Raw genomic sequence first — 23,268 nt, 5'->3', positions numbered from 1 at the left:
CCAATCAGAGTTGAAAGGAGGTGAGTTGGCCATTGAGAAGACTCTTTTCATTAGCTAACAATCTCCTCTTTTGTGCTTATTGTCTCCTAGGGATGTCTGCCGTTGTAGGAGGAGGCATTAACAAGGCTCTCATTCTCAACCCAGCAGCAAAAAAAGAGGGAGGGGCTGTGATTATCATGAAGGGACCCTGCACTTCTGAATCTGCCACTATGCTACTGTGGGCAAGTGAATGCAGGAAGCCTTCTACTCAGTCGGACCATTGGTCCATCTAGCTCATTTTTGTCTGCACTGACCGGCAGCAGTTCCCCAGGGTTTCAGGCACGATCCATCTCCCAGCCCTGCCTGGAGGGGCCAGTGGGGATTAAACCTGGGACCTTCTGCATGCAAAGCAGATGTTCTGCCACTGAGCTATGGCAGTTCTGCACAGGAGTGGGCTCTGCTGAGTGACTAGAAGGCAGGCTGTCAGCTGGAGGACTTGGGTTCAAATCCCTGCTTAGCCATCAAGCATCTCTGAGGTGATGCGAAGGCAACCTGCTTGGCTTTTTAGGGGAAATGCCCTACAATAAGACTGAGCCATCTCTTAGCAGCGATTTGGCATGAAGGTGTTTGAACCCTTTTCAGCGGAGTCTCAAAGCAATGCGTCCTTGAGAGGGAACCAGAGCTCAGTGGGAGAGCATCTGCCTTGAGTGCAGAAGGTTCCAGGTTCAATTCCTGGCGTCTCTGCATAGGGCTGGGAGAGACTCGCAGTCAGGGCCCAGAGAGCTGTTGCCAGTCAGTGCAGACAATACTGAGCTCAATGGCTCAATCGCTGGGCTCAGCATAAGGAGCTTCCTCTGTTCCTGGGCTGTGTCTCAGCCTAAAACACTTCATGTGGCTATGAAGGTGAAATGGGTTATCCAAGGAATGCTGCCCTGGAGTCATGAGATCAAGGGTAGGATACAAAATATGCTAAAACGTAGTCTCTCTTCCAAGCATAAATACTCCGCGGCTATGATAACTATTTTACTCTTAATATTGCTCTTTTGGCATTTAGTGAATTGATTCTCCTGCTGGATTTACCTGTTTGGCAGGCTGTCACCTCTTTTGTTTGGAAACCATCATGTGTGTATTGCCATTTTGCTGTCCCCAAACTGCCTACATTTTCAGAAGCAAGATGTGCAACAGTGAACATGCAGGCAAATTTATGCCTGAATGGGAAAGTAAAATCTTCTGATTTGTAGGGAAATGCACAGATGGTTCAGACTTTCTTTGGCAAATCATGCTGTTAGTCCTCAATGAAATATCTATTCTTCTCTTCCTCCTCTTCTTCTTTTTGCTTGATAAGCTGCTCTATGAAGATTTTGAAGTTTGAGTTCGGGAGATGGAGGAAGGAGATAGAATGACTCCTGGATCAAGGGAGGAAGGGTTGCTCTCCACTCCACAGTGTGAAGTGTGGCTGCCCCCTTATCAGCCATTAGCCCCATGGGACAGCAAATGAAACAACGCTAGCAGACAAGGGGGATGTGTGAATTGCTTTTTAAGATGATTTTAAAGCTTTTTTAAAAAGATGTTTTTAAAGCTGTTTTGTTTTAATATGTTTTTAAGCTGTTTTGTTTTAATATATTTTAAAGTCTGCATTTAAAATGTTTTAGAGTATTTTTAGTGTTTTGTTTGCCGCCCTGGGCTCCTACTGGGAGGATGATGATGATGATGATGATGATTAATATTAGAACCGTGGTCAGTCTAGGGTCAGGAAAAGGCATTCTTTGTTAATAATGAGCTATTGTAGGTAAGCACAGGCTGAAAGTTCAGTAAGTTGAACTTTTGGCAACCTTTTGGGAGGAGTTCAAATGCAAACTGTTTTGCATTGGCTGGAGGTGAATTTTGTGGGTTGTGAAGTAAAGCTCACTAGATCTCTCCTAGGCTCCTGAGCATTGCCAGCCACCATTTCCCCCTGCAGAATACCCTGGAATTACACTATGTCTTCATGACGAAGCATAATGCCAGATCATAAGCAAGTTCCTAGTCCTCATGGTTCTAAAACTTGTAAACTTGAAAGTATGTGGCAATATTTTCAAATATCCAAAAGCAGGAGGATAAGGATGATGATTTGCATTGATTAGTGCCTTCTGATCCTCTTTGCCCCTCAATGGGACAAATAGAGGTAGAATAAATTGTAGAGAATAAATGATACTGCTACTTTACATCTTTTAATGTGGTCCAAATAATCTAACGGTGCAGAACAGAGGTTGGGGTTTTTTTTAAAGCACACACAGCCTTGTGGACGGGAAACTGAATGGAGACAGTAATTTGAGATCCATTTTAATCGGTTCAGGGTGTTTTCCCAACCCGCTTCCTATAGCTGTCGGCCATGATACCTAAATGGAGCCTCCACAGTCAGATGCAATGTACCTCTTAGTCCTAGATGCTGGGAACAAACAGGGGAGGGCTGGTGCCTTCATGCCCTACTTGTGGGCTTCCCGGAGGCCTCCGATTGGCCAGCTGTGGGGAAACAGATTTGAACCAGACAGGCCTTTTGGTCTGATGTAGCAGGGCTCTTCCTGTGTTCTAATGTTGTGTTCCGAATCAGGATGCAAGCAGAATCTGATGACAGGACAGGTGACACTGATCACGGCGCGTCTCTGGAAGAAGGCAACAGGAAACTCCACGTGAAACTCTGCAGCGGGTCGTGCCACGCCGAGCAGATCCTCAGGACTCTCAACAGCTATCGGCAGGAGGGCGTCTTCACCGATGTGGTGCTTCTGATGGAGGGGCAGGTGTTTCCTTGCCACCGGGCCACCTTGTCTGCCAGCAGCACTTACTTCCAGGCTATGTTTGCCGGGGGGCTGAAGGAAGGCTGTCAAGGCACTGTCAGCTTCCGTGAGATCTCTGCGCCCAGCATGAGCCTTGCCCTGGACTATATGTACGGAGGGAAGGTCCTCATCCGGGAAGACAACGTGGAGGGACTCTTGGAGGCATCCAGCTTGCTGCAGATCTCCAGGCTCAAGGATGCCTGTGCCGCCTTCCTGGAAGGCCACCTCCGCCCTTGCAACTGCGTGCGCTTCCTGAGGCTCGCCGACTCCTTCTCCATCTCGTCCCTGGCCGAGAAGAGCAAGGGGTTGATGCTGGAGGGTTTCACGGAGGTCTCTTGTCATGAGGAATTCCTGCAGCTGGATGCCAAGACGCTCGAGGCCTTCCTGTCGAGCGAGTGGCTGGCTGTCCCGAAGGAGGAAGTGGTCTTTGCGGCGGTGATGCGGTGGGTGCGCCATGATGTGGCGGCCAGGAAAGGGACCCTGAAGGATCTGCTCCAATGGGTGCGGCTCCCTTTGTTGGACCCCGTCTATTTCGTGGAAAAGGTGGAGATGGACCAGCTCATCCAGGAATCCAAGGAGTGCAGGCCTTTGTTGCAAGAAGCCCGCAAGTATTACATTCTAGGCGCAGAGGTCAGCTCTCAACGGTCTAGGCCTAGAAGGTAAAGTGTCTGTGATTTAATTGTAGTGATTTCTATCCTGTCTTTCTGCACCATGAACCCAAGGCGGCTCAGAATGAATTAACATTTATTGAGCGCTAACAAAAAGTGTGCTAGACGTATTTTTACTACTGCTGCTGGTAATAATTGATTTCATTTAGGATTGGTTTCCTATGAAACATCTTGAAGCGATTTCACAATACAGGAAAAACATGTCTAGAACAATTGCTCTTTTATTTTAACTCCTTGTGTTCTCATCCTACCTTTTCTTTTAAATCAAGATCTAGTATGTGGCCCTTAAAATGCTACTGCCTTCAAAGCCAGCCTTTCTCATGTGTTCTCTCAAAGCATTGTTGCTTTCCAGAGCTACTGTGCCTTTAATTAGTAGCTTCCTACTTGCTGGTTTTGCTCTTTTAAAATTCCTTCCTGTTGAGCACTGAGTGTCATCAGCACTAAAGGCCTCCTAGCTCCTAGCACGGGTCTTAAGTGGCAGGGAAGCCCCCACTTCCTGCGGATTTGGCACAGCCTGGTTCAGGCTATAGTGCCATTAGGTCTCCTTGTGCCCTGAGACTAAATGGATTTCTTTTCTTATTCCAGATTCATGGAGTTAGCGGAGATGATAGCTGTGATCGGAGGCTGTGATAAGAAAGGCCTCTTGAAGCTTCCCTTTGTGGATATCTTCCACCCTGAAAGCAGGCAGTGGAAGCGGCTCTCTAGTGTGCCTGGATATACCAAATCAGAGTTTGCTGCCTGTGCACTGAAAAATGACATATACGTATCAGGTGAGATGGCTGCAGAACTAGCCTCCTCCCTGTCTCAGGATGGCCGGCCCGGAGGTTGAGAAGATCTCGGTAGATGTCATGGGAGACAGCCAGGTTTGCTGAGGATGGAACTATACGTTTTCTGCCTCCCTGAAGGCATATATATTCTGTGCCTCTCTCCCATAATGCATAGGTCAGGGGTTACCAACCTTTCTAGTAGGGCTGTGCACTGGATCTGGCCAAAACATGGAACCCACACTGAATCAAAGTTGACCCAGGATTTGGCCAGATCAGGCTGAGGAAGCCAGGTTAGATTCACCTGGGGAGATCCAGGGCTGTCAAAATGGGGGGGGGGTATGTGCACTGTGCACAGCCCCCCCCCATTCAATTCAGGGCCTGGAGTTGGACTGAGTCAGCCCCAGGTCATCCTGTATTGGATCAGTATTAGATCAGTCCCCAAACTTTCTCAGCCTGTGGACACATTTGGATTTCTGAGTGAATGCTATGGGCACCATCACTTCTGGTCACTTCTGTCACCCTCTCCCAATCAATACAGAGAGAGAGAGAGAGAGAGAGAGAAAGTGTTCTCACCCCACTTCACTTTTCCAGGGGATCTGGGTAAATGTGGAATCCAGTAGAATTAATTTGAGCACACAGAGCTGAAAGAGGAAATGAGAAAGAACATCCCATGGTGCCATTTCTAATATATAGTACAGAGTTAGATGGACTGCTGATGAACTTAGTATAAGTGATGGCCAACCCCTCTTCTCTGAGTAGTGAGAATTTCCAAGGGAACAGCATTTACCCGGGCTTGATTTCCCTTGGAAGGAGGTCACTGGAGGATTACTGGTGTGTTGCAATATTTGCATTTATTTACAAATGTACAGGATGAGAAGAGGTGGAGGCCACAACGTATTTGCTCCAACAAAGTCCACTGCTCCCATACCAGGCCTCTGGGAAGACAGCTCGTAAGGATGCTTGCATAGCCCCAAACCAGCTTTCTGTCTCTTTAGAGCAGACTTTGCCAAAATGGTGCCCTCCATCAGCCACAGCCAGTGCAGCCAATGGTCAGGGATGACGTGGGTTGTAGTCCAGCAACATCTGGAGGGCACCATCTTGCCTTCCCCTGCTCTGAATCCTCCCCCTGTCCACAATATTTAATCTAACTCCTGCTTAAATCATTTGGTTCCGGAGTTACGCAGCTGTACTGTGTTTACTTTTGAAGGAGGCCACATCAACAGTGGAGATGTTTGGATGTTGAGCTCCCAGCTGAATGTCTGGATGAGGGTCGCCTGCTTGCAGAAAGGCCGATGGAGGCACAAGATGGCTACCCTCCTGGGAAAGGTACACCCTTCTCTTTACCAGGAATGCTTGGAATCAGGAGTGGGGAATCTCATGCCTGGGCCTGAATGTGACTGGCCCTTGGGACTCTCTGTCCGGCCCTTGGGATTCTCTCCAGGCCACATCCCCTTTCCCTAGGCAGTCTTCACTGGCCCTCCTGTGTACCGTGCTTGAGTGTTTTTGCTTGGCTGGAATGTGTCTTTAAACTCTGATCACACTTCTTGCTCCCCCCAATTCCCTTTTGGGCAATCTTCTGGGGGCCACATGCCAGTGGTGGGCAGGGCCAGAGGCCAAAGTGGGCTCCAAGCAATGAAGGCCAATGCCAGAAGGCGGCCAGGTCAGGCCCTGGCTGAGGGCCCCTAGGGCGCACATGCCTGCCATCAGCCAAGATGGAGGTGGAGGCATCATCCCCTTAGGGAAGCCTCGCCCGCCATCTTGGTTGATGGCAGGCATGCGGATACAGCAAAGCCAGTGTTTACTTCAAGGAAAAGGTAGGTGGGGTGTGCAGGGGGGCCTGGGGCAGACTGGTGCCCAAGGGTCCCGGTATGCTTGGTACTGGCCCTGTAAGCAATTAATGTAAAGTGTACCTTTGTACAGGAGGCCAGTTTCTACATATCCTCCTCTCTGGCCTCTATCCAGGAAAGCGAGAGAAGGGATTACTCAAGGAGGGCACGGAGAAGAGCCGGTGAGGGGAGTGGCCTGGGGAGAAGGAGTATGGCTGAGGAGGAGCCTCTGGAGAGTCCTGGGGGCCAGGCAAAGAGGCTTGGAGGGCCACAAACTGGATGAGAACTAACAAACTGAGACTCAATCCTGACAAGACTGAGATGCTGTTGGTGGATGGTTTCTCTGATCGGATGGTGGATATATACCCTGTCCTGGATGGGGTTACACTCCCCCTAAAGGAACAGGTGCGTAGTCTGGGAGTCATCTTAGACTCTTCCCTCATACTTGAGGCTCATGTAGCCTCGGTGGCCCGGAATGCGTTCTACCAACTTCGGTTGGTAGCCCAGCTACGTCCCTATCTGAGTAAGGAGGACCTCTCATCAGTGGTACATGCTATGGTAACCTCGCGTCTGGACTACTGCAATGCGCTTTACGTAGGGCTACCTTTGAAGACGATTCGGAAGCTACAGCTAGTGCAAAATGCGGCGGCCAGACTGCTAACAAGAACTAAGCGGTCTGAGCATATAACACCTGTGCTAGCCCGGTTGCACTGGCTTCCAATATGCTTCCGGGCCAGATTCAAAGTGTTGGTACTTACCTATAAAGCCTTATACGGCGCGGGACCACGATATCTGTCGGAACGCCTCTCCCGATATGAACCGGCCCGTACACAACGGTCTACTACGAAGGCCCTCCTCCGGGTTCCGACTCATAGGGAAGCCCGGAGAGTGGTGACAAGATCTAGGGCCTTCTCAGTGGTGGCCCCCGAACTATGGAATGGTCTCCCCGAGGAGGTGCGCCTGGCGCCGACACTATCATCTTTTCGGCGCCAGGTTAAAACCTTTCTCTTCTCTGAGGCATTTTAATTCCTGTTAATTCTAAATTATTATATTTTGATTTTAGACTGTACAGTTTTGTGTACAGTTTTGTGTTATTTTTATTGTATTTTTAATGTTCACCGCCCAGAGAGCTGTTGCTAGTCGGGCGGTATATAAGCTTAATTAAATAAATAAAAATAAAAAAAACATTTGGGGCCTAGGTCTTAGGGTCTCCACCCCTGGGCTAAAATCATCTAGTGCAGCCTTTCCCAACTGGTCGGTCCCCAGTTGTTGCTGGACTACAGCTCCCATAATTCCTGACTGTTGGCCTTGCTGGCTGGGGCTGATGGGAGTTGTAGTCCAGCAACATCTGTGGACCCAAAGGCTGGGAAAGGCTGAGCGTGAGCTTCATGCTTAAGTGGGAATTTGAACTCCCATATCGATGGTCCTAGTCTGATGCTTTGACCACTCAAGCACACTACCACCCCCTTTTACATCCTATTTGCATGCTCGTAAGGTTAGATATCTAGAATGTATTCTCTCCTGTTCTTGTTGGCAGATCTATGCAGTGGGCGGGTATGACGGCTTTGACCGCCTGGCCAGTGTGGAATGCTATGATGCCTTCTCAAACCGCTGGGCGGCGGTCGCCCCGCTGCCAAAGGCCGTGAGTTCGGCAGCCGTCATCCCATGTCTTGACAAGCTGTATGTGATTGGAGGTGCCGTGGACGACAGCACTAACACAGATAAGGTAATGCAGGGGTTGACAACTTTTTGGGGCCTGTGGGCACCTGTGCAAACTAGAAGAATTGTTGTGGGTGCTCCATGTGTGTTGCAACTGTCTTCTCCCCAGTTATACCACATTTGAAATTGCCCCCAAGTCCCAGTTAGGGTTGAAAAAAGCCTTCTATTGGCTAAAGAAGGAATTGTTCAAGCCTAATTTCAGCAGAGGAATGGGGCCCTGGGGGTGCCAGGAAATGACTCTCTGGTCACATGTGTGTCCACGGACACCATGTTGATGACCCATGGGGCAATGGCAGAGCTTGGGAAAGTTACTTTTTTGAACTACAACTCCCATCAGCCACAGCCAGGCTGGGGCTGATGGGAGTTGCAGTTCAAAAAAGTAACTTTTCCAAGCTCTGGGTAATGGAATGTTATAGAAAAAGAGGAATGCAATGGCACCACTAACGTAAAGGGCAGAAGGGCACTGCTTTGCAGCACAGAAATTAATCTGAACTTAGAGAGTAATCTTTTGAACTGGGGCAGCAATTGCAAAATCTGTCGTCTTGGGAATGTCAAGCTGCATGAAGGCCAAACGTTCACTTGTATGACAAATGGTCAGTTCTGCAACAGATGGCTCCTAGCTACGATGGCCATTCTCTTCCTCTACGGCCGGAGATAGCATGCTTCTGAATACCTGTTGCTGTGTCTCAGAAGGGGCAGAGTTGCTGTCGTGCTCACGTCTTGCATGTGTGCTTCCTATAGGCACCTGGCTGGCCACTGTGAGAACAGCACACTGGACTAGATGGGCCATTGGCCTGATCCAGCAGGCTCTTTTTATTGAGCCTGGGACATTTTACACGCATAGCATGTGCCTGACCACTGATCTGTGGCTCATCACAAATGATAACCAGCTACTTCATGTTTACTTTTCAATGGTATCATCTTTAGCTTAACCGTCACCAGATGTCTGGCTATAAATTAAGCCTGGAGCTTTTCTTTTTCTCTTCCCTGAAGAGTTTGGAAGGTAACTGTGTGTGATTGAAAGTTGGCACGCATCCCTCTGTGTGATTGTGGCAGAAGCTGCACCCACACATTTAATGAATATTATTGCTATACAGAGGATATATCAGTTCTTGCCATTAATATGAATTCGCTTTGGAAGGAATGCAGAAAAGGAAAGGTTATGCAAGTTGAAAAGCACATTTCCTCTGGAGAGTGAGAAGATTGGTAAGAAGTGGAACATCAGAAGAGCCTGGCTGCTGGATCAGGCCAAAGGCCCATCAAGTCCAGCATTCTCCTCTTTCAGTGGCCAACCAGATGCCCCAATGGGAAACCCACAAGCAGGATCTGAATGCAACAGCACTCTCACCCCACTTGTGATTTCACCAACAGTGGGGAAGGAGAACATGTCCAGGCTATAGTCTGAAGGCACATGAGGCCAGCACGCTGCTGAAGCTAAGCAGGGTCAGGTCTGGTCAGTGCCTGGATGGGAGATTGCCTGGGAACCATATGGAAGCCGCCTTGGGTTTCTATCAAGAAAAGAAAGGCGGGGTAGAAATGTAATAAATAAATAAATTATGGCTAGTAGCCTCTGCTAGCCTTACCTTCCATGGATTTTTCTAATCCTCTTTGAAAGCCATCCAAGCTGGTGGCCATCACTGCCTCTTGGGGGAGCAAATTCCATAGTTTAACTACACACTGTGTGAAAATGTCCTTTCTTTAGGCAGTCCTGAATCTCCCACTATTCAGCTTAACTGGATGTCCCTGGGTTCCAGCATAAAATGTGAGAGAGGAGGACTTCTCTGTTTCAACTTTCTGCATACCAGCTTTCCCCTGGATCAGATCTGCACATGTACCTTCAAAGTGATGATACTCTCACTCCTGGCAAATCCAAACCCACTGTTTCTAAGTTCATAATCATTTGATTGTCAAATGCATTACCTTTGACCAATTCATCACAGATAGCGTTATTTAAAACCAACAAGATTTCTTAATAGCCACTTGGCTATAATTCCCCAAGATAACAGTGCAAGCATTTTTCTTATAGCATCAACTCTTTGGTTCTTTAATCTGTTTCCCATCCCCCTCCCCAGTCTTCTCCAATGCAGAATGCCAGATTGTCTCTACTTCAAACATTTTTCCCTATTCATTTTTAATTCATATGCAATTAACTGTGACCATGCTTACCGTAATAACATTACTCATATATGTATTTCCAAAACACCCCAACCCCTGCAATACAGATGTATTAAAGGTTCATAAAAGTACACTTGAGAGCTGTGGCGTAGTGGTTAAGGTATTGGACTATGACCTGGGAGACCAGGGTTCGAATCCCCATACAGCCATGAAGCGCACTGGGTGACCTTGGGCCAGTCACTGCCTCTCAGCCTCAGAGGGAGGCAATGGGAAACCCCCTCTGAATACCACTTACCATAAATACCCTATTCATAGGGTCACCGTAAGTTGGGATTGACTTGAAGGCAGTCCAAAAGTACACTATTGAGTTTTGGACTACATCTCCCATCAGCCCCAGCCAGCATGGTCCATGGTCAGGGCTGATGGAAGATATATTTATTTATTTATTTTATTAACTTTATTTATACTCCGCCGTTTTTCCAAATTGGAACTCACAGCGGCTTCCATTTATAAGACACATACAATTAAAATGCATAAGTATAAACAAATATAATTAAAAATGAACTCTAGTTTAAAATAGCATTAAACTGTTTCTAATAATTAAAAAACATAATCATAAAATCAGAATAATGAAAAAATAAACTGACAAGAACAATATAACATCCTTTTGGGCCTATCCTTGGCCGCCTTCGGAATCAAAGGCTTGCTGAAATAAGAAAGTTTTTAACTGTTCGCAAAAGGACTGCAGGGAAGGGGTCATTCTTATCTCCCTAGGGAGAGAATTCCAAAGCCTAGGGGTCACCATCGAGAAGGCCGTATCTCGTATTCCCACTAGTTGTACTTGTGTGGATGTAGGTATTGAAAGAAGAGCCTCTCCTGAAGATCTCAGGGTCCGGGCAGGCACATAGAGGGCGATGCGATCTGTCAAATAGCCTGGACCCAAGCCGTGTAGGGCTTTATAGGTCAGCATCAGCACTTTGAATTGTGTCTGGAAACAAACTGGCAGGCAGTGGAGCTTTTTTAACAGGGGAGTTGTATGGTCCCTGTAATCAGCCCCAGTTAACATTCTGGCTGCAGCACGTTGTACATCAAAATATCTGGAGAATACCAGAAGGCTGCTCCATACCATGTATGATTTTATATGCCCCTGTCATCATCATCCCCAAATCCACCTTCTTATTCTAAACTAAAAAGCCCCAAACTTTGTAACTGCTCCTCAGAGGGCAGTTGCTCCATCCAGCTGCTTGATGATTTTGGTTAACCTCTGTGTTTTCCAGCTCTATGTTCTATGCACTTCAAGGATGGAAGCATTATTGACCATCCAAGCTGGAGATGTACCTGAGATGCTAAACCAGCGCTCAGCCTCTGTAGTTGATTGGCTGTTTGTTTCCCCAGGTACAATGCTATGATCCCGAGGAGGATAAGTGGAGCCTTTTGTCTCCTGCCCCTTTCAACCAGCGATGCATCTGTGCCATCACTTTGGACAACTTGATTTATGTTGTTGGAGGACTCCTGAGTAAAATCTTCAGCTTCAACCCCCAGAAGGACTCCTGGAGCGAAGTGGCATCTCTTCCTGTACCTCTAGTAAGGAGATGGTCATGAGGCCTTAAGTTCAGGATGAGTGTGGACTGCAGCAGCTACAAATTCTGTCAGCTTTTCTTCAGGGCCTGTCTAGGACCTCGCTACTCTGTAGGCCAGAGGTTGCCCATCTTTGTTTGGACCAGTAAGCCCACCTGGAATTTTGAGAAAGTTCCGTGGGTGCCAGTCACAAAATGGTGGTCATGGTGGTGTGCTTGATGTAACAGAAAATGGCTGCCATGAGGGGGTGTGGCATAATGGTTGCCACATTTAAAAGAGCAGAAAAAGAGACAGGACCACAAACTAATGTGGGCATGCCCTCCGCATCAGCCATCAGTGGGGACAAAGGGACCTACACCAGTCACCATGGGGCTCACTTACAGGAAGAAGTTCTTTGCTCCTCTCCCATTCAAAACACATGAGAGGGTGGGCATTCAGTCCTGGCATCCAGTGTTTCAGGGAGCGGGGTCCAGTGGAGAAGAGGCTGAGTCAATGCAAGCAGGAACTGAGTAGGGAGAGCAAAGAGTCTCTCTTGCATGGTGGTTCTTTTATGGGATATTTATTGAGACCTTCTGCAGGCACCACAGGAAGTGCTGGTGTGTGCACTGGCGCCTATGGGCACCACACTGGCGATCCTTGCTAGGCAGCCCCAGTGGGCCCCATCCAAATCATTTACTTATTTATTTATTGGCCTAGTCTCAGTGCAACCCTAAGCATGTTTACTCAGAAGTAAGTTCTGTGGAGCTTACTGTTCAGAAGCAGCACAATCCAACAGTGTGTTTACTTAGAAGTAAATTCCACTGTGTTCAAAGGAACTTACTTCCAGGTAAGCATGTACAGGATTACACACTAATTCTCAGTCTTCCCCTTTTTTCTATCTAATGTTGTTTCCGACGCCATCTGGAATATCTGACACAAACAGCCGCCTTGTGCAGTGCTTTGCAAAACACTCTGCATGACCCCCGCAGGTAGGGGGAGGGGAAAGGTCATCTGATTGATTAATTGATGAACTGACTGATTGATTGAGTCTGTTTTCATGCCACCTTCCCACAGTGCGCTGTGCGCAAAGGCGCTTGCCACAAACACTGAAAATATCAAAATACAAAGCATTTTGGGGCAGGGGAGAAAAGTCAGTTTTCAAAACATGATAAATTCAAATAGGACAAAAATCTAGTAAACATAGATTAAACACAACACTACAAAAGGGAAATACGTACAAAGAAGAATATAAGTACTATGAAGACCTGATGTCATAGGGCACACAGGAAGCTGCCTTATGACTGAGTCAGGCCATTGGTCTATCTAGCTCAGTACCAGTAATGACCAGTAACGATTTGAAGCGAATGCTGATGAAAGTTAAAGAGGAAAGCACAAAAGCAGGACTACAGCTGAACGTCAAGAAGACTAAAGTAATGACAACAGAAGACTGATGTAACTTTAAAGTTGACAATGAGGACATTGAACTTGTCAAGGATTATCAATACCTTGGCACAGTCATTAACCAAAATGGAGACCATAGTCAAGAAATCAGAAGAAGGCTAGGACTGGGGAGGGCAGCTGTGAGAGAACTAGAAAAGGTCCCCAAATGCAAAGATGTATCACTGAATACTAAAGTCAGGATCATTCAGACCATGGTATTCCCGATCTCTCTATGGATGTGAAAGTTGGACAGTGAAAAAAGTGGTTAAGAGAAAAATCAACTCATTTGAAATGTGGTGTTGGAGAAGAGCTTTGCAGATACCATGGACTGCAAAAAAGACAAATAATTGGGTGTTAGAACAAATTAAACCAGAACTGTCACTAGAAGCTAAAATGATGAAACTGAGGTCATCATACTTTGGACACATCATGAGAAGACATGATTCACTATAAAAGACAATAATGCTGGGGAAAACAGAAGGGAGCAGGAAAAAGGGAAGGCCAAACAAGAGGCGGATTGATTCCGTAAAGGAAGCCACAGACCTGAACTTACAAGATCTGAACAGGGTAGTTCACCACAGATGCTCTTGGAGGTCTCCGATTAATAGCGTCGCCATAAGTTGTAATCGACTTGAAGGCACATAACAACAACAACAAAGCTCACTACTGTCAACACTGACTGGCAGTGGCTCCCAGGCTTTCAGGCAAGGAGTCTCTGCCAGCCCCTACTGGGATTGCACCTGGGACCTTCTGCATGCAAAACCGATGCTCTATCATTGAGCTACGGCCTTTCCCCAAAGGTCATTGTGATGCCAGGTGATTGACCCACCAGTTAAGCTAGGCCTGTTGGGGAAAAGGGCCGCTGCTCCATGGCAGAGCATCTGCTTTGCGTGCAGATGGTCCCAGGTTCAAGCCCCAGTAGCATCTCCAGTTGGTGCTGGGAGAGAACCCTCTCAGGAATGCTGGAGAGCTGCTGCCAGTCAGTGCAGATAACACTGTGCTAGATAGGCCAATGGTCTGACTCAGTTTAAGGCAGCTGCCTGGGTTCTTGTGCCTGTGAATGGTGGGAGTGATAATGATCTGGCCCCACCAACCAGACCCAGGCCTCCCCCTCGCCTGCTGAATAGCTATAGGCCTGGATCCCTTCTCTTTCTGACCTGTTCCTCTTCCTTCAGGAGAGCTGTGGCATAACCGTGTGCGATGGCAAGATCTACATCCTTGGGGGCAGGGATGGACATGGGGAAAGCACGGACAAAGTGTTTGCGTTCGATGTAGAAACCGGAGTGGTGGAACCCGAGCCGCCTCTTCAGCAATGCACCAGTTACCACGGTTGTGTGACCATCCTCCGGCGCAGGAGCCGATGACCCCTTTGCACCCACCTTCCTTCCCTCCTCCCTGCAGCCATGGCCTGCGTACAGATGCAATATGAGTGCTGCTGTTCCGCAGGCTCTTGAAGATGCACCTGTGTAGGGAAGCGTTCTCCTGAAGTCAGGCTTGTGATCTCATTGTTTTACATGTTTTTTAACTGTTTTCATTGTTATGCTTTTTTGCTGGCTTGTTTTCTTGCATTTTAAAATTATGTATGTTTTTAATGCTTTGATGGGGTTGTTTTACTGTGTATTTTAATCATGTATGGACTTTATAATTGACTTTAAACTTGTAAACCACTTAGAAGCCATTTTGGCTTGTAAGTATTAGGCTTTTGACTTGTTGTTGTTATGTGCCTTCAAGTCGATTACGACTTATGGCGACCCTATGAACCAGCAACCTCTAATAGCATCTGTCATGAGCCACCCTGTTCAGATCTTGTAAGTTCAGGTCTGTGGCTTCCTTGATGGAATCAGTCCATCTCTTGCTTGGCCTTCCTCTTTGTCTACCTTCTGTTTTTCCCAGCATTATTGTCTTTTCTAGTGAATCATGTCTTCTCATTATGTGTCCAAAATATGATCACCTGTTTCATCATTTTAGCTTCTAGTGATAGTTATGGTTTAGTTTGTTCTAACATCCAATTATTTGTCTTTTTCGCCGTCCATGGTATGTGCAAATCTCTCCTCCAGCACCACATTTCAAATGAGCTGATTTTTCTCTTAACCGTTTTTTTCACTGTCCAACTTTCACATCCATACATAGAGATCAGAGATACCATGGTCTGAATGATCCTGACTTTATTATTATTGTTGTTGTTGTTGTTGTTAAACAATACTTTTTAATGTAGAGATGGCCCTCCAGCTAGGGATAGATAAATCTGACAATTTTACTTTCTCCTGGATTCTCGTTCTTCCATTCTTAAGTTAAGTTCTTCCCATTTCCACATCGGTTTGGGTATTTATTTTTTTAAAAATTGATGTACATTTTCATGTGCATTTCATTTAAAGCACACGTTTTTGTACAGAGTTTTGCCCTCTGTACACAGGTCAAACAATTTCCCTTATAATAACTCATTTTTATACATTATTTTTTCTAAAACAAGCATTTTTGTGTGTCATCTTCCCTAATATATAATTATTAATTTTTTGGTAGGTCTTTTTTTGGTTGGAGAATTGCACTGGAAAACTTGGAGAAGTGCCAGTTTCAAAGGACGGCTATGTTTCGGTTCACATACTGGTTTGGGAAGTGCCAGTTAGCTGGATTTGCATTAAAATGCAAACTAAAAGAATTTCTCCCTATCTTTACCTCCAAATGTTGTTGGACTCCAACTCCAATCATCCCTGATCGTTGGCCAGGCTGGCTGGATCTGAGGGAAGTTCTAGTCCAAAACATTTCGAGGGCACCAAATTGGGGAAGGCTGGCCTTAAAACATTCCCCCCCCTCAACCCTAGTTTGGTTCGTGGTACATCTAGGCAGCTGCAGAGCTGTAGTGTTGATCCTCATGTATGATGCGAGTATGGAAACTGTTGTTTAGGAGAAGAGCCGCAACTCAGTGGTAGGACATCTGCTTTGCATACAGAACGTCCCAGGTTCAATTATCTAATTATTTCTATCTACTTAGTTTATTAAATGATTGACTATGCTTGTTAGATGACTCCCAATTGTAGGCTAGCTGTACTGTATTCGACTTGCATTTTGTATATCGTTTTGAGAATTATTTATTTCTTGTACTTTTTTTCTTGAGTTGTGCTTGATATATTTTGATATTTTTGTATTGTCAATACAAAATAAAGACAATTTTCGAATAGGTTTTTCAGATTTCTTTGTAAGATGCTTTGAATTTCAATGTGAAAAAGGCAACTAACAAATACCACTAATTATCATCATCATCTCCAGGTAGAGCTGGGAGAGTTGTCTGCCTGAAACACTGTAGAGGTCAGTGTACACAACACAGTTTAATGGGCCAGCGGCTTGACTTTGTACAAGGCACCTTTGTATGTTCTTATGTAATGAGCATTAACAAGAACATAAGAACTGGCTGGATCAGGCCAAACGTCTACCTAGTCCAGCTCTCTGTTTTGCGCAACTTCTCAGTAACATTCTGAAGATCCTCTTTCTCATAGGATATTCTAATGTCCCATTACCCCCCCATCCCCAGATTATTATTTTTAAATTGCACTGCATTGATAGGTAGCATTTGTTAGGATTTGTGCTGGATGCTGGCAGAAGCTGAACTGTGACAGGATCCCTAAGGATGCAGCACACTTTGCCCTGGATACAATCACACTGAGACTCTGGGTTTAGGAAAACAAGAAAGCTTTCATTCATTGTAGGAAATGCATAGGAAAAATCCCTAGTTGTGGTTAGCTAAACCTTCCCTGATCACCTTCTTTGAAGAAAAGGAGGGCTAGACAGTCACACCAAGTGGTCCCTGATCTGCAATACCCAAACGCCCGACTTTGATCTTAGGAAGCAGATAAAAGATAACAGATAGGATTCAGCTGCATCTTCTTGACATTAGCCATTTGCAGCTGTCTGGCACTAAAACACTTGGGTTTCCCCAGCACAGAGTATCCCGGAGGTCTTTGCAACAAAGCCCCCAGAATTCCTTCTGGTTGAGCCATTTTAGCTTGACCAAACTTAGCTATTCTTGACATGCACCCCCTTTTGGGTCTCACTGCCTCTTAGCCTCAGAGGGAGGTAGGGTTGCCAGGCTCAGGGCCTGGGAATGATTCTGTATCTTTAAGAGAAGAGAAAATTCAGTCAAGTGCAGGTGTTCTTGCAACACTGTAATGGGAAAAACCACAAGGTGGAATTCTCCCTTCCCCCTGCACAACTTTTAAAGATCCTCTTGGAGGCCAGGCCTGGCAACCAATAGGTCTTCTGTATCTTTACAAGAACACCTGCACTTGGCTGAATTTTCTCTTCTCTTAAAGATACAGAATCATTCTCAGGCCCTGAGCCTGGCAACCCTAGAGGGAGGCAATGGTAAACCCCCTCTGGATACCGCTTGCCATAAGTAGGAATCGACTTGAAGGCAGTCCATTTCCATTTTTTTCAAAGTTGGAGATGCGAAGCCATGCTTGCTCTTTGATCTCTGCAGGAGAGACAAAAGGAAAGATGTCTCATCTCCCAAGGTGGGACAAAGAAGAAAGAGGAGGAGGAAATCAGGTAAACAACCTTACGATTATCAGTGTACACATACCTGAAGGAAGGTCAGCACAGGTTAGATCAGAAAGACAGTCTTGGAAGGCTGGAGACTCCTCTCTCTGTCTCCTCTTTTCCACACAAACCCCCAGACAAGCTGAATTCCATCCCAACAACTCCAGCTTGACACAGGATCTTTGTCCACAGTCCAAAGCTACGGCTCTGTGGATGCTTAGAAAATGGGTGGAGCCAAGGATGCAAATCTTCCCCTTAGGCAACATCCCAACCATACCAAAGTTTCAACTCTCCCCCCCCCCCATGCCCGCCTCCATCCTCCATCCAGGCAAGGAAGAACATTCTCAGAGTTCAAGGACACGTTGCAGCCAGGCAAAAGCCCTTAAAGAGGGTGTGAGTCAAGGCCAGGGAGGGGCATGGCCTGGGGAGAAGGGGTGTGGCCTGAAAAGGGCTTGAGGGGAGTCCTGAGGACCATATTCGGTCCCGGGGGGTCATATTCAGCCTCTATGCCTGATACAAAGATTTTTCCTGGCCTTCAGAGGCAATGATGGGGAAAGCTGCAGAATTTCTGGTTGCTGTGTGGCTGCTGAAAGTCACAAGGGCCCTTTCAAGTGGAGGCTGGTGGCTCTGGTGTCAGCACCTGAAAGCACCTTGGACGTTCAGACTAAAACCCGGAGTGGATTCACTGCTCCACTGACATCGGAGCCCTTTCTAAAAACAGGTCTGCTCTCTTTTTCTCTCTCCTCCTGCTCTGCTATGGTCCCTCTACAGGATTCTGTCCCTCTGGCATGCTGTCTTATTTTGTTATTACTATCATTATATACTAATGAATTTCTACAGCACATATAAGATGTTCAAAGCACTTCACCTGCACCGTTGTGAAATCCTTCCAAAAACCTTTTAAGGTAGGTCCGTGTAACTCACCATCTTGCAGGTGGAGACAGGGTTTGAGGTGGCAAAACTGTGTCTTGCCTATGGGATCTTTGAACTGCTGACTTGATCACAGTTCTTCGCCCCAATCCTGCCCAGTTGCTTTCCTGATTTATTTTATTATTTGATTTATATCCTGCCCTTCCTCCAGCAGGAGCCCAGGGTGGCAAACAAAAGCACTGAAAACACTTTAAAACATCATAAAAACAGACTTTAAAATACATTAAAACAAAACATCTTTAAAAACATTTTATAAAAAAGCTTTCACAACATCTTTTTTTAACAAAGGTTAACATTTTTTTTAAAAAAGGTTTAAAAATATATTAGAAAGCAATTCCAGCACAGATGTAGACTGGGATAAGGTCTCAACGTAAAAGTCTTGTTGAAAGAGGAAGGTCTTCAATAGGCTGCAAAAAGATAACAGAGATGGCGCCTGTTTAATATTTCATATTTAATAAATATCTAATTTTGTTTTTAATAGACCATTTGGGTCTACTGCTGGGCCTGTTTCCCCAAGCCAAATTCATTTCCTATATGGTTGTGCCGTCTCAGTTTTAAATCTCTCTCATTTACACGCATGCCACTTTGCCGAAGCGCACTGCTAAAGAGCCCCTAATCTCAAAAACCAGAGCCACTTTTTCCTGAGCTGTCATTGTGGTGTGGTCTGTATGTGTGTGTTTAAAAAAAAAAATTGGGATCCTCCGGCTGGAGTGAGCTGAAAGAGCTCTTCAAAAGAGCAACATTGAGGGGCCCCAGCTGAGGAGACAGGCGCCCAGTCATTAACGGAGATTAGGGGTCATAATAGCCATCTGGAAACTCCTGCAATGGAGACAATGAAGGCAGATGATTTTGAGACTGAGTAGTGTTAATTATTTTAACTGATTTTAACACTGCATTTTCATATTATATGGGCCCTTATGGTGAAGGGTGGGTGAGAAATTCAGTAACTTTCATGATCATCATAATCTATAAGAAGAACCAGAAATGTTAGAATGTGAGGTGAAAGCTGCTCTTAAAATACTTGGAAGAAACAAATCACCAGGAATAGACGGCATGCCAAGAGAGTTGCTACAAGTTACTGAGATGGAATCTGTTCAAATTTTGACAAAAAATTGTCAACAATATGGAAAACTAAACAATGGCCCACAGACTGGAAGCGTTCAATATACATCCCAATTCCAAAGAAAGGGGATCCCAGGGAATGCAGTAATTATCAAACTATTGCCTTAATATCCCATGCAAGTAAAGTAATGCTCAAGATTCTACAACAAAGGCTCTTACCATATATGGAGCGAGAAATGCTAGATGTCCAAGCTGGATTTAGAAAGGGAAGAGGCACCAGAGATCATATTGCAAACATATGTTGGATAATGGAATGGACCAAGGAATTTCAGAAGGAAATCACCCTGTGCTTTATAGACTACAGCAAAGCCTCTGATTGTGTAGATCATGAAAAACTATGGAATCCTTTAAAAGAAATGGGGGTGCCACAGCATCTGATTGTCCTGATGCACAACCTATACTCTGGACAAGAGGCTACTGTAAGGACAGAATGTGGAGAAACCGATTGGTTCCCCATCAGACAGCGTGTGAGCCAGGGGTGTATTTTATCACCCTATTTGTTTAATCTGTACGCAGAACATATCATACAGAAAGAGGGATTGGACCAAGATGAAGGAGGTGTGAAAACTGGAGGGCGAAATATCAATAATTTAAGATATGCAAACGATACCATACTACTAGCAGAAACCAGTAATGATTTGAAACAAATGCTGATGAAAGTTAAAGAGGAAAGCACAAAAGCAGGACTACAGCTGAATGTCAAGAAGACTAAAGTAATGACAACAGAAGATTTATGTAACTTTGAAGTTGACAACTAGGATATTGAACTTGTCAAGAATTATCAATACCTCGGCACAGTCATTAACCAAAATGGAGACAATAGTCAAGAAATCAGAAGAAGGCTAGGACTGGGGAGGGCAGCTGTGAGAGAACTAGAAAAGGTCCTCAAATGCAAGGATGTATCACTGAACACTAAAGTCAGGATCATTCAGACCATGGTATTCCCGATCTCTATGTATGGATGTGAAAGTTGGACAGTGAAAAAAGCGGATAAGAGAAAAATTAACTCATTTGAAATGTAGTGTTGGAGGAGAGCTTTGGGGATACCATGGACTGTAAAGAAGACAACTAATTGGGTGTTAGAATGAGCTAAACCTGAACTATCACTAGAAACTAAAATGATGAAACTGAGATTATCATACTTTGGACACATAATGAGAAGATCTGATTCACTAGAAAAGACAATAATACTGGGAAAAACAGAAGGGAGTAGAAGAAGAGGAAGGCCAAACAAAAGGTGGATTGATTCCATCAAGGAAGCCACAGACCTGAACTTAGAAGATCTGAACAGGGTGGTTCATGACAGATGCTTTTGGAGGTTGCTGATTCATAGGGTTGCCATAAGTTGTGATCGACTTGAAGGCACATAACAATCAATCTTTCATGTGTTTGCTCTTATATCCCAACCTATCTCTCAATTCATCGATGGATTCAAATATTTTTATGCATAATAAATCAATAAACAAACAGGCTGAAAGATTCAGGGGCTGTATCCATTGCTTCTTGGCCCTGTTCTCCAAGGATGTGGGTTTTTTTCTGGAGCGGGAGGTGAAAGAGTGTTCCTTTTAAAGTCTTGAACTGTGCAAGCTATTGACGCTATTTTCTGGTCCAAATCATGATGCATGATGGCTGGCAGAACTTTGTCTTGCAGGTCTCCATAGGGGTCAAGATAAAAAAGTTGTAGCAACTGCTCTGCCTTCAAAAGCTTTATGTATATGTAGGGATGGAAGGATGTGTCCACTTTGGTTCTCTCAGTTTCTCATTTTTCCAACCTTACATTCAGTTCTCCACATTTCTGCAGCAAAGCGTGATTTAAAAAAAAAAAAAATACGAAAGTTTTCCAGCATTTTATTGCAAATTTCTCCTAATAAATATATTTTTGTATGTAGTTCTGAATAATGTACCCATTTTTGCAAGCAATTTCCCCTAATATAATGCATTTTCTGTGTTATTTTCACTAAATATATTTGTATTTATGCACAATTTCCCATAATATATGCATTTTTGCAAACATTGTTTGGTTAAAGAAGTGTGTTGCAAAATTTGGATGTGTGAATTCCTAAGGATGGCTGTGTTTTGGTCTGGATATTATTTCAGAAAGTGCAAATTTGTCAGATTTGTCTTTAAATGTGAGCTGAATTGAATTTCTCCCCGCTCCCCCGTACATGTAACAGTGTTTTCCCACATTCTGCCCTCCTACATGGAGTCAGTTATCTGACCAATGGTAAGAGATAAAATGAATAATGATGATAATTTTTTTGTACAGCATTTGAATATAAAATACAAGCAACATGTCCCAGCTGAAATTTTGCACTTTTAATTACCCCCTTTTTCTTCTTCTCTCCTTTTCCTCAGTTTCAGCAAATGTTGGGTTGTTAGAGAAAGTGGCCATAAATGGCTTTGGGTTGATACAGATAAACCGAACAATTCGTCATGTGTTCATTTGCTCATGAATTTACTATACTAATGTAACATTTTATACAGCAATGTAAAAACACAACTAAATACGAATGAAGCAATGGCCATAACCATCTATTTGGATTCCTACAATGTATTTAAATCCATAGATTTCTAGTGTCAAAATCAAGGTGCAGGAAGAACGATGAGGAAGAGAGCGGATCTGGCCTCCTCCAGGGAAAGTCTATACGGCCTGCCTCTCAAAATGGCAAAAGGCCATCGTTTCTCCATGTCAGGTAGTGAGCGAAGCCTTGCACAATTTTGTTGATGTTCTGTTCGCTAAGAAACACCAGGACAGTCTCCGCAATGAATTGCTGATTGAAAAAATAGGTGTAGCTGAGGGCTAAGACTAGGAGGAGAATGCAGCCAAGAACCAGGATGGTCAGGAATTTCCCCAACTTCCAGAGCCAATACATGGCTTTCCTGCTCTTTGATCTGTTCAAAGCAACATCCACCAGCTTGGCCTCCACAATTTCGTGCATTAGCGAACCCATCTGCACCCTGTTCTCCTGGTCCAATCTCAAGATTGTGGCCTGCTGTACACAGGTCTCCAGTTGGGCCTGTAGATCTTTGATGTCATTCCTCTGGTTTTGCCGGAGCTGAAGAAGTGTCCCTACCTTCTCCTTCAGCTGGGAGGAATGGCTCTTCTCTGCATGATAGTGATGCTCCGTCTCCTCCAGCCTCTCCTCCAGGCTCTTCAGGTACTTTTTGACTTCTGCTGAGAGGTTCTGCATCTCTAGAAGGTCCTTCTCCTGAGCTGCTTTGTAGTCTTGGAAAAGGGCCACCTGAGAAGACACCTCATGCAGTTCCTTGTTGAGCTCCTCATTAGCTTTCACCAAAGACTTGTTTTGGATGTCCAGCTCGTGGATCTTCATGTTCGCATGGTCCATCCTCTCTCTAATATCCTCCACCTTCTTCTGCATCTCCTCCATCGTGGCCTTAAATGTATCTGCAGTCCCTTGCAGGCTCCTGTTGTGATCCTTGATGCATCTGTTCTCTTTGAGCAGCTCCTGATTCTCAGAATCAAGGCAGGCCACTGTTTCTCTCAGGTCATTGATTTGGCACCGGAGGTTTTCATTTGCCAGAGACAGATCCTCCACCGATGATGACATGGTTAAGAAGCTTCATGCGGAGCTGGTGACCTTTTTGCAAAAAGCAGACAAACAGAAGCACTATTTTTGAAATCTATGGGAAGATTACCATCCATATTGTTTATTATTTTACATTGCTATTGGAGTTCAACACAAAAATATTTCCCCCCCCCCCAAGGAATTAGGACTTTGCTATAGAAACCCGATAAAGGCTACATTTAGACAAAGTGGACTATTACCAGAGCTTGGAAAAG

The 23,268-nt window shown here is 45.1% G+C and overlaps 2 protein-coding genes across 2 annotated transcripts; one reads left to right on the top strand and one right to left on the bottom strand.

The window, feature by feature from the left end:
- Positions 1–2,570: 2,570 nt before the first annotated feature.
- KLHL35 (kelch like family member 35) lies at positions 2,571–14,300 on the top strand. The gene is made up of 6 exons (XM_061629736.1): positions 2,571–3,451; positions 4,046–4,230; positions 5,435–5,553; positions 7,591–7,779; positions 11,283–11,471; positions 14,060–14,300. The coding sequence occupies exons 1-6, from the start codon at positions 2,571–2,573 to the stop codon at positions 14,246–14,248; spliced, it is 1,752 nt and encodes a 583-aa protein (XP_061485720.1). The 3' UTR covers positions 14,249–14,300.
- Positions 14,301–22,123: 7,823 nt separating this feature from the next.
- LOC133386129 (transmembrane and coiled-coil domain-containing protein 5B-like) lies at positions 22,124–23,035 on the bottom strand. The gene has a single exon (XM_061629735.1). The coding sequence runs from the start codon at positions 23,033–23,035 to the stop codon at positions 22,124–22,126; it is 912 nt and encodes a 303-aa protein (XP_061485719.1).
- Positions 23,036–23,268: the final 233 nt, after the last annotated feature.

This window comes from Rhineura floridana, chromosome 5 (assembly GCF_030035675.1).
Source record: "Rhineura floridana isolate rRhiFlo1 chromosome 5, rRhiFlo1.hap2, whole genome shotgun sequence".
Classification (NCBI taxonomy): domain Eukaryota; kingdom Metazoa; phylum Chordata; class Lepidosauria; order Squamata; family Rhineuridae; genus Rhineura; species Rhineura floridana.
The sequence above is the reverse complement of the archived record's forward strand: the minus strand, read 5'-3'. Positions and strand labels throughout refer to the sequence as shown.

Coding starts and splice junctions, on each gene's coding strand:
- LOC133386129 (XM_061629735.1), bottom strand. CDS start 23,035: ATGTCATCATCGGTGGAGGATCTGTCTCTGGCAAATGAAAACCTCCGG.
- KLHL35 (XM_061629736.1), top strand. CDS start 2,571: ATGCAAGCAGAATCTGATGACAGGACAGGTGACACTGATCACGGCGCG. Junction 3,452..4,045: donor CAACGGTCTAGGCCTAGAAG/GTAAAGTGTCTG, acceptor TTCTTATTCCAG/ATTCATGGAGTTAGCGGAGA. Junction 7,780..11,282: donor ACAGCACTAACACAGATAAG/GTAATGCAGGGG, acceptor TTGTTTCCCCAG/GTACAATGCTATGATCCCGA.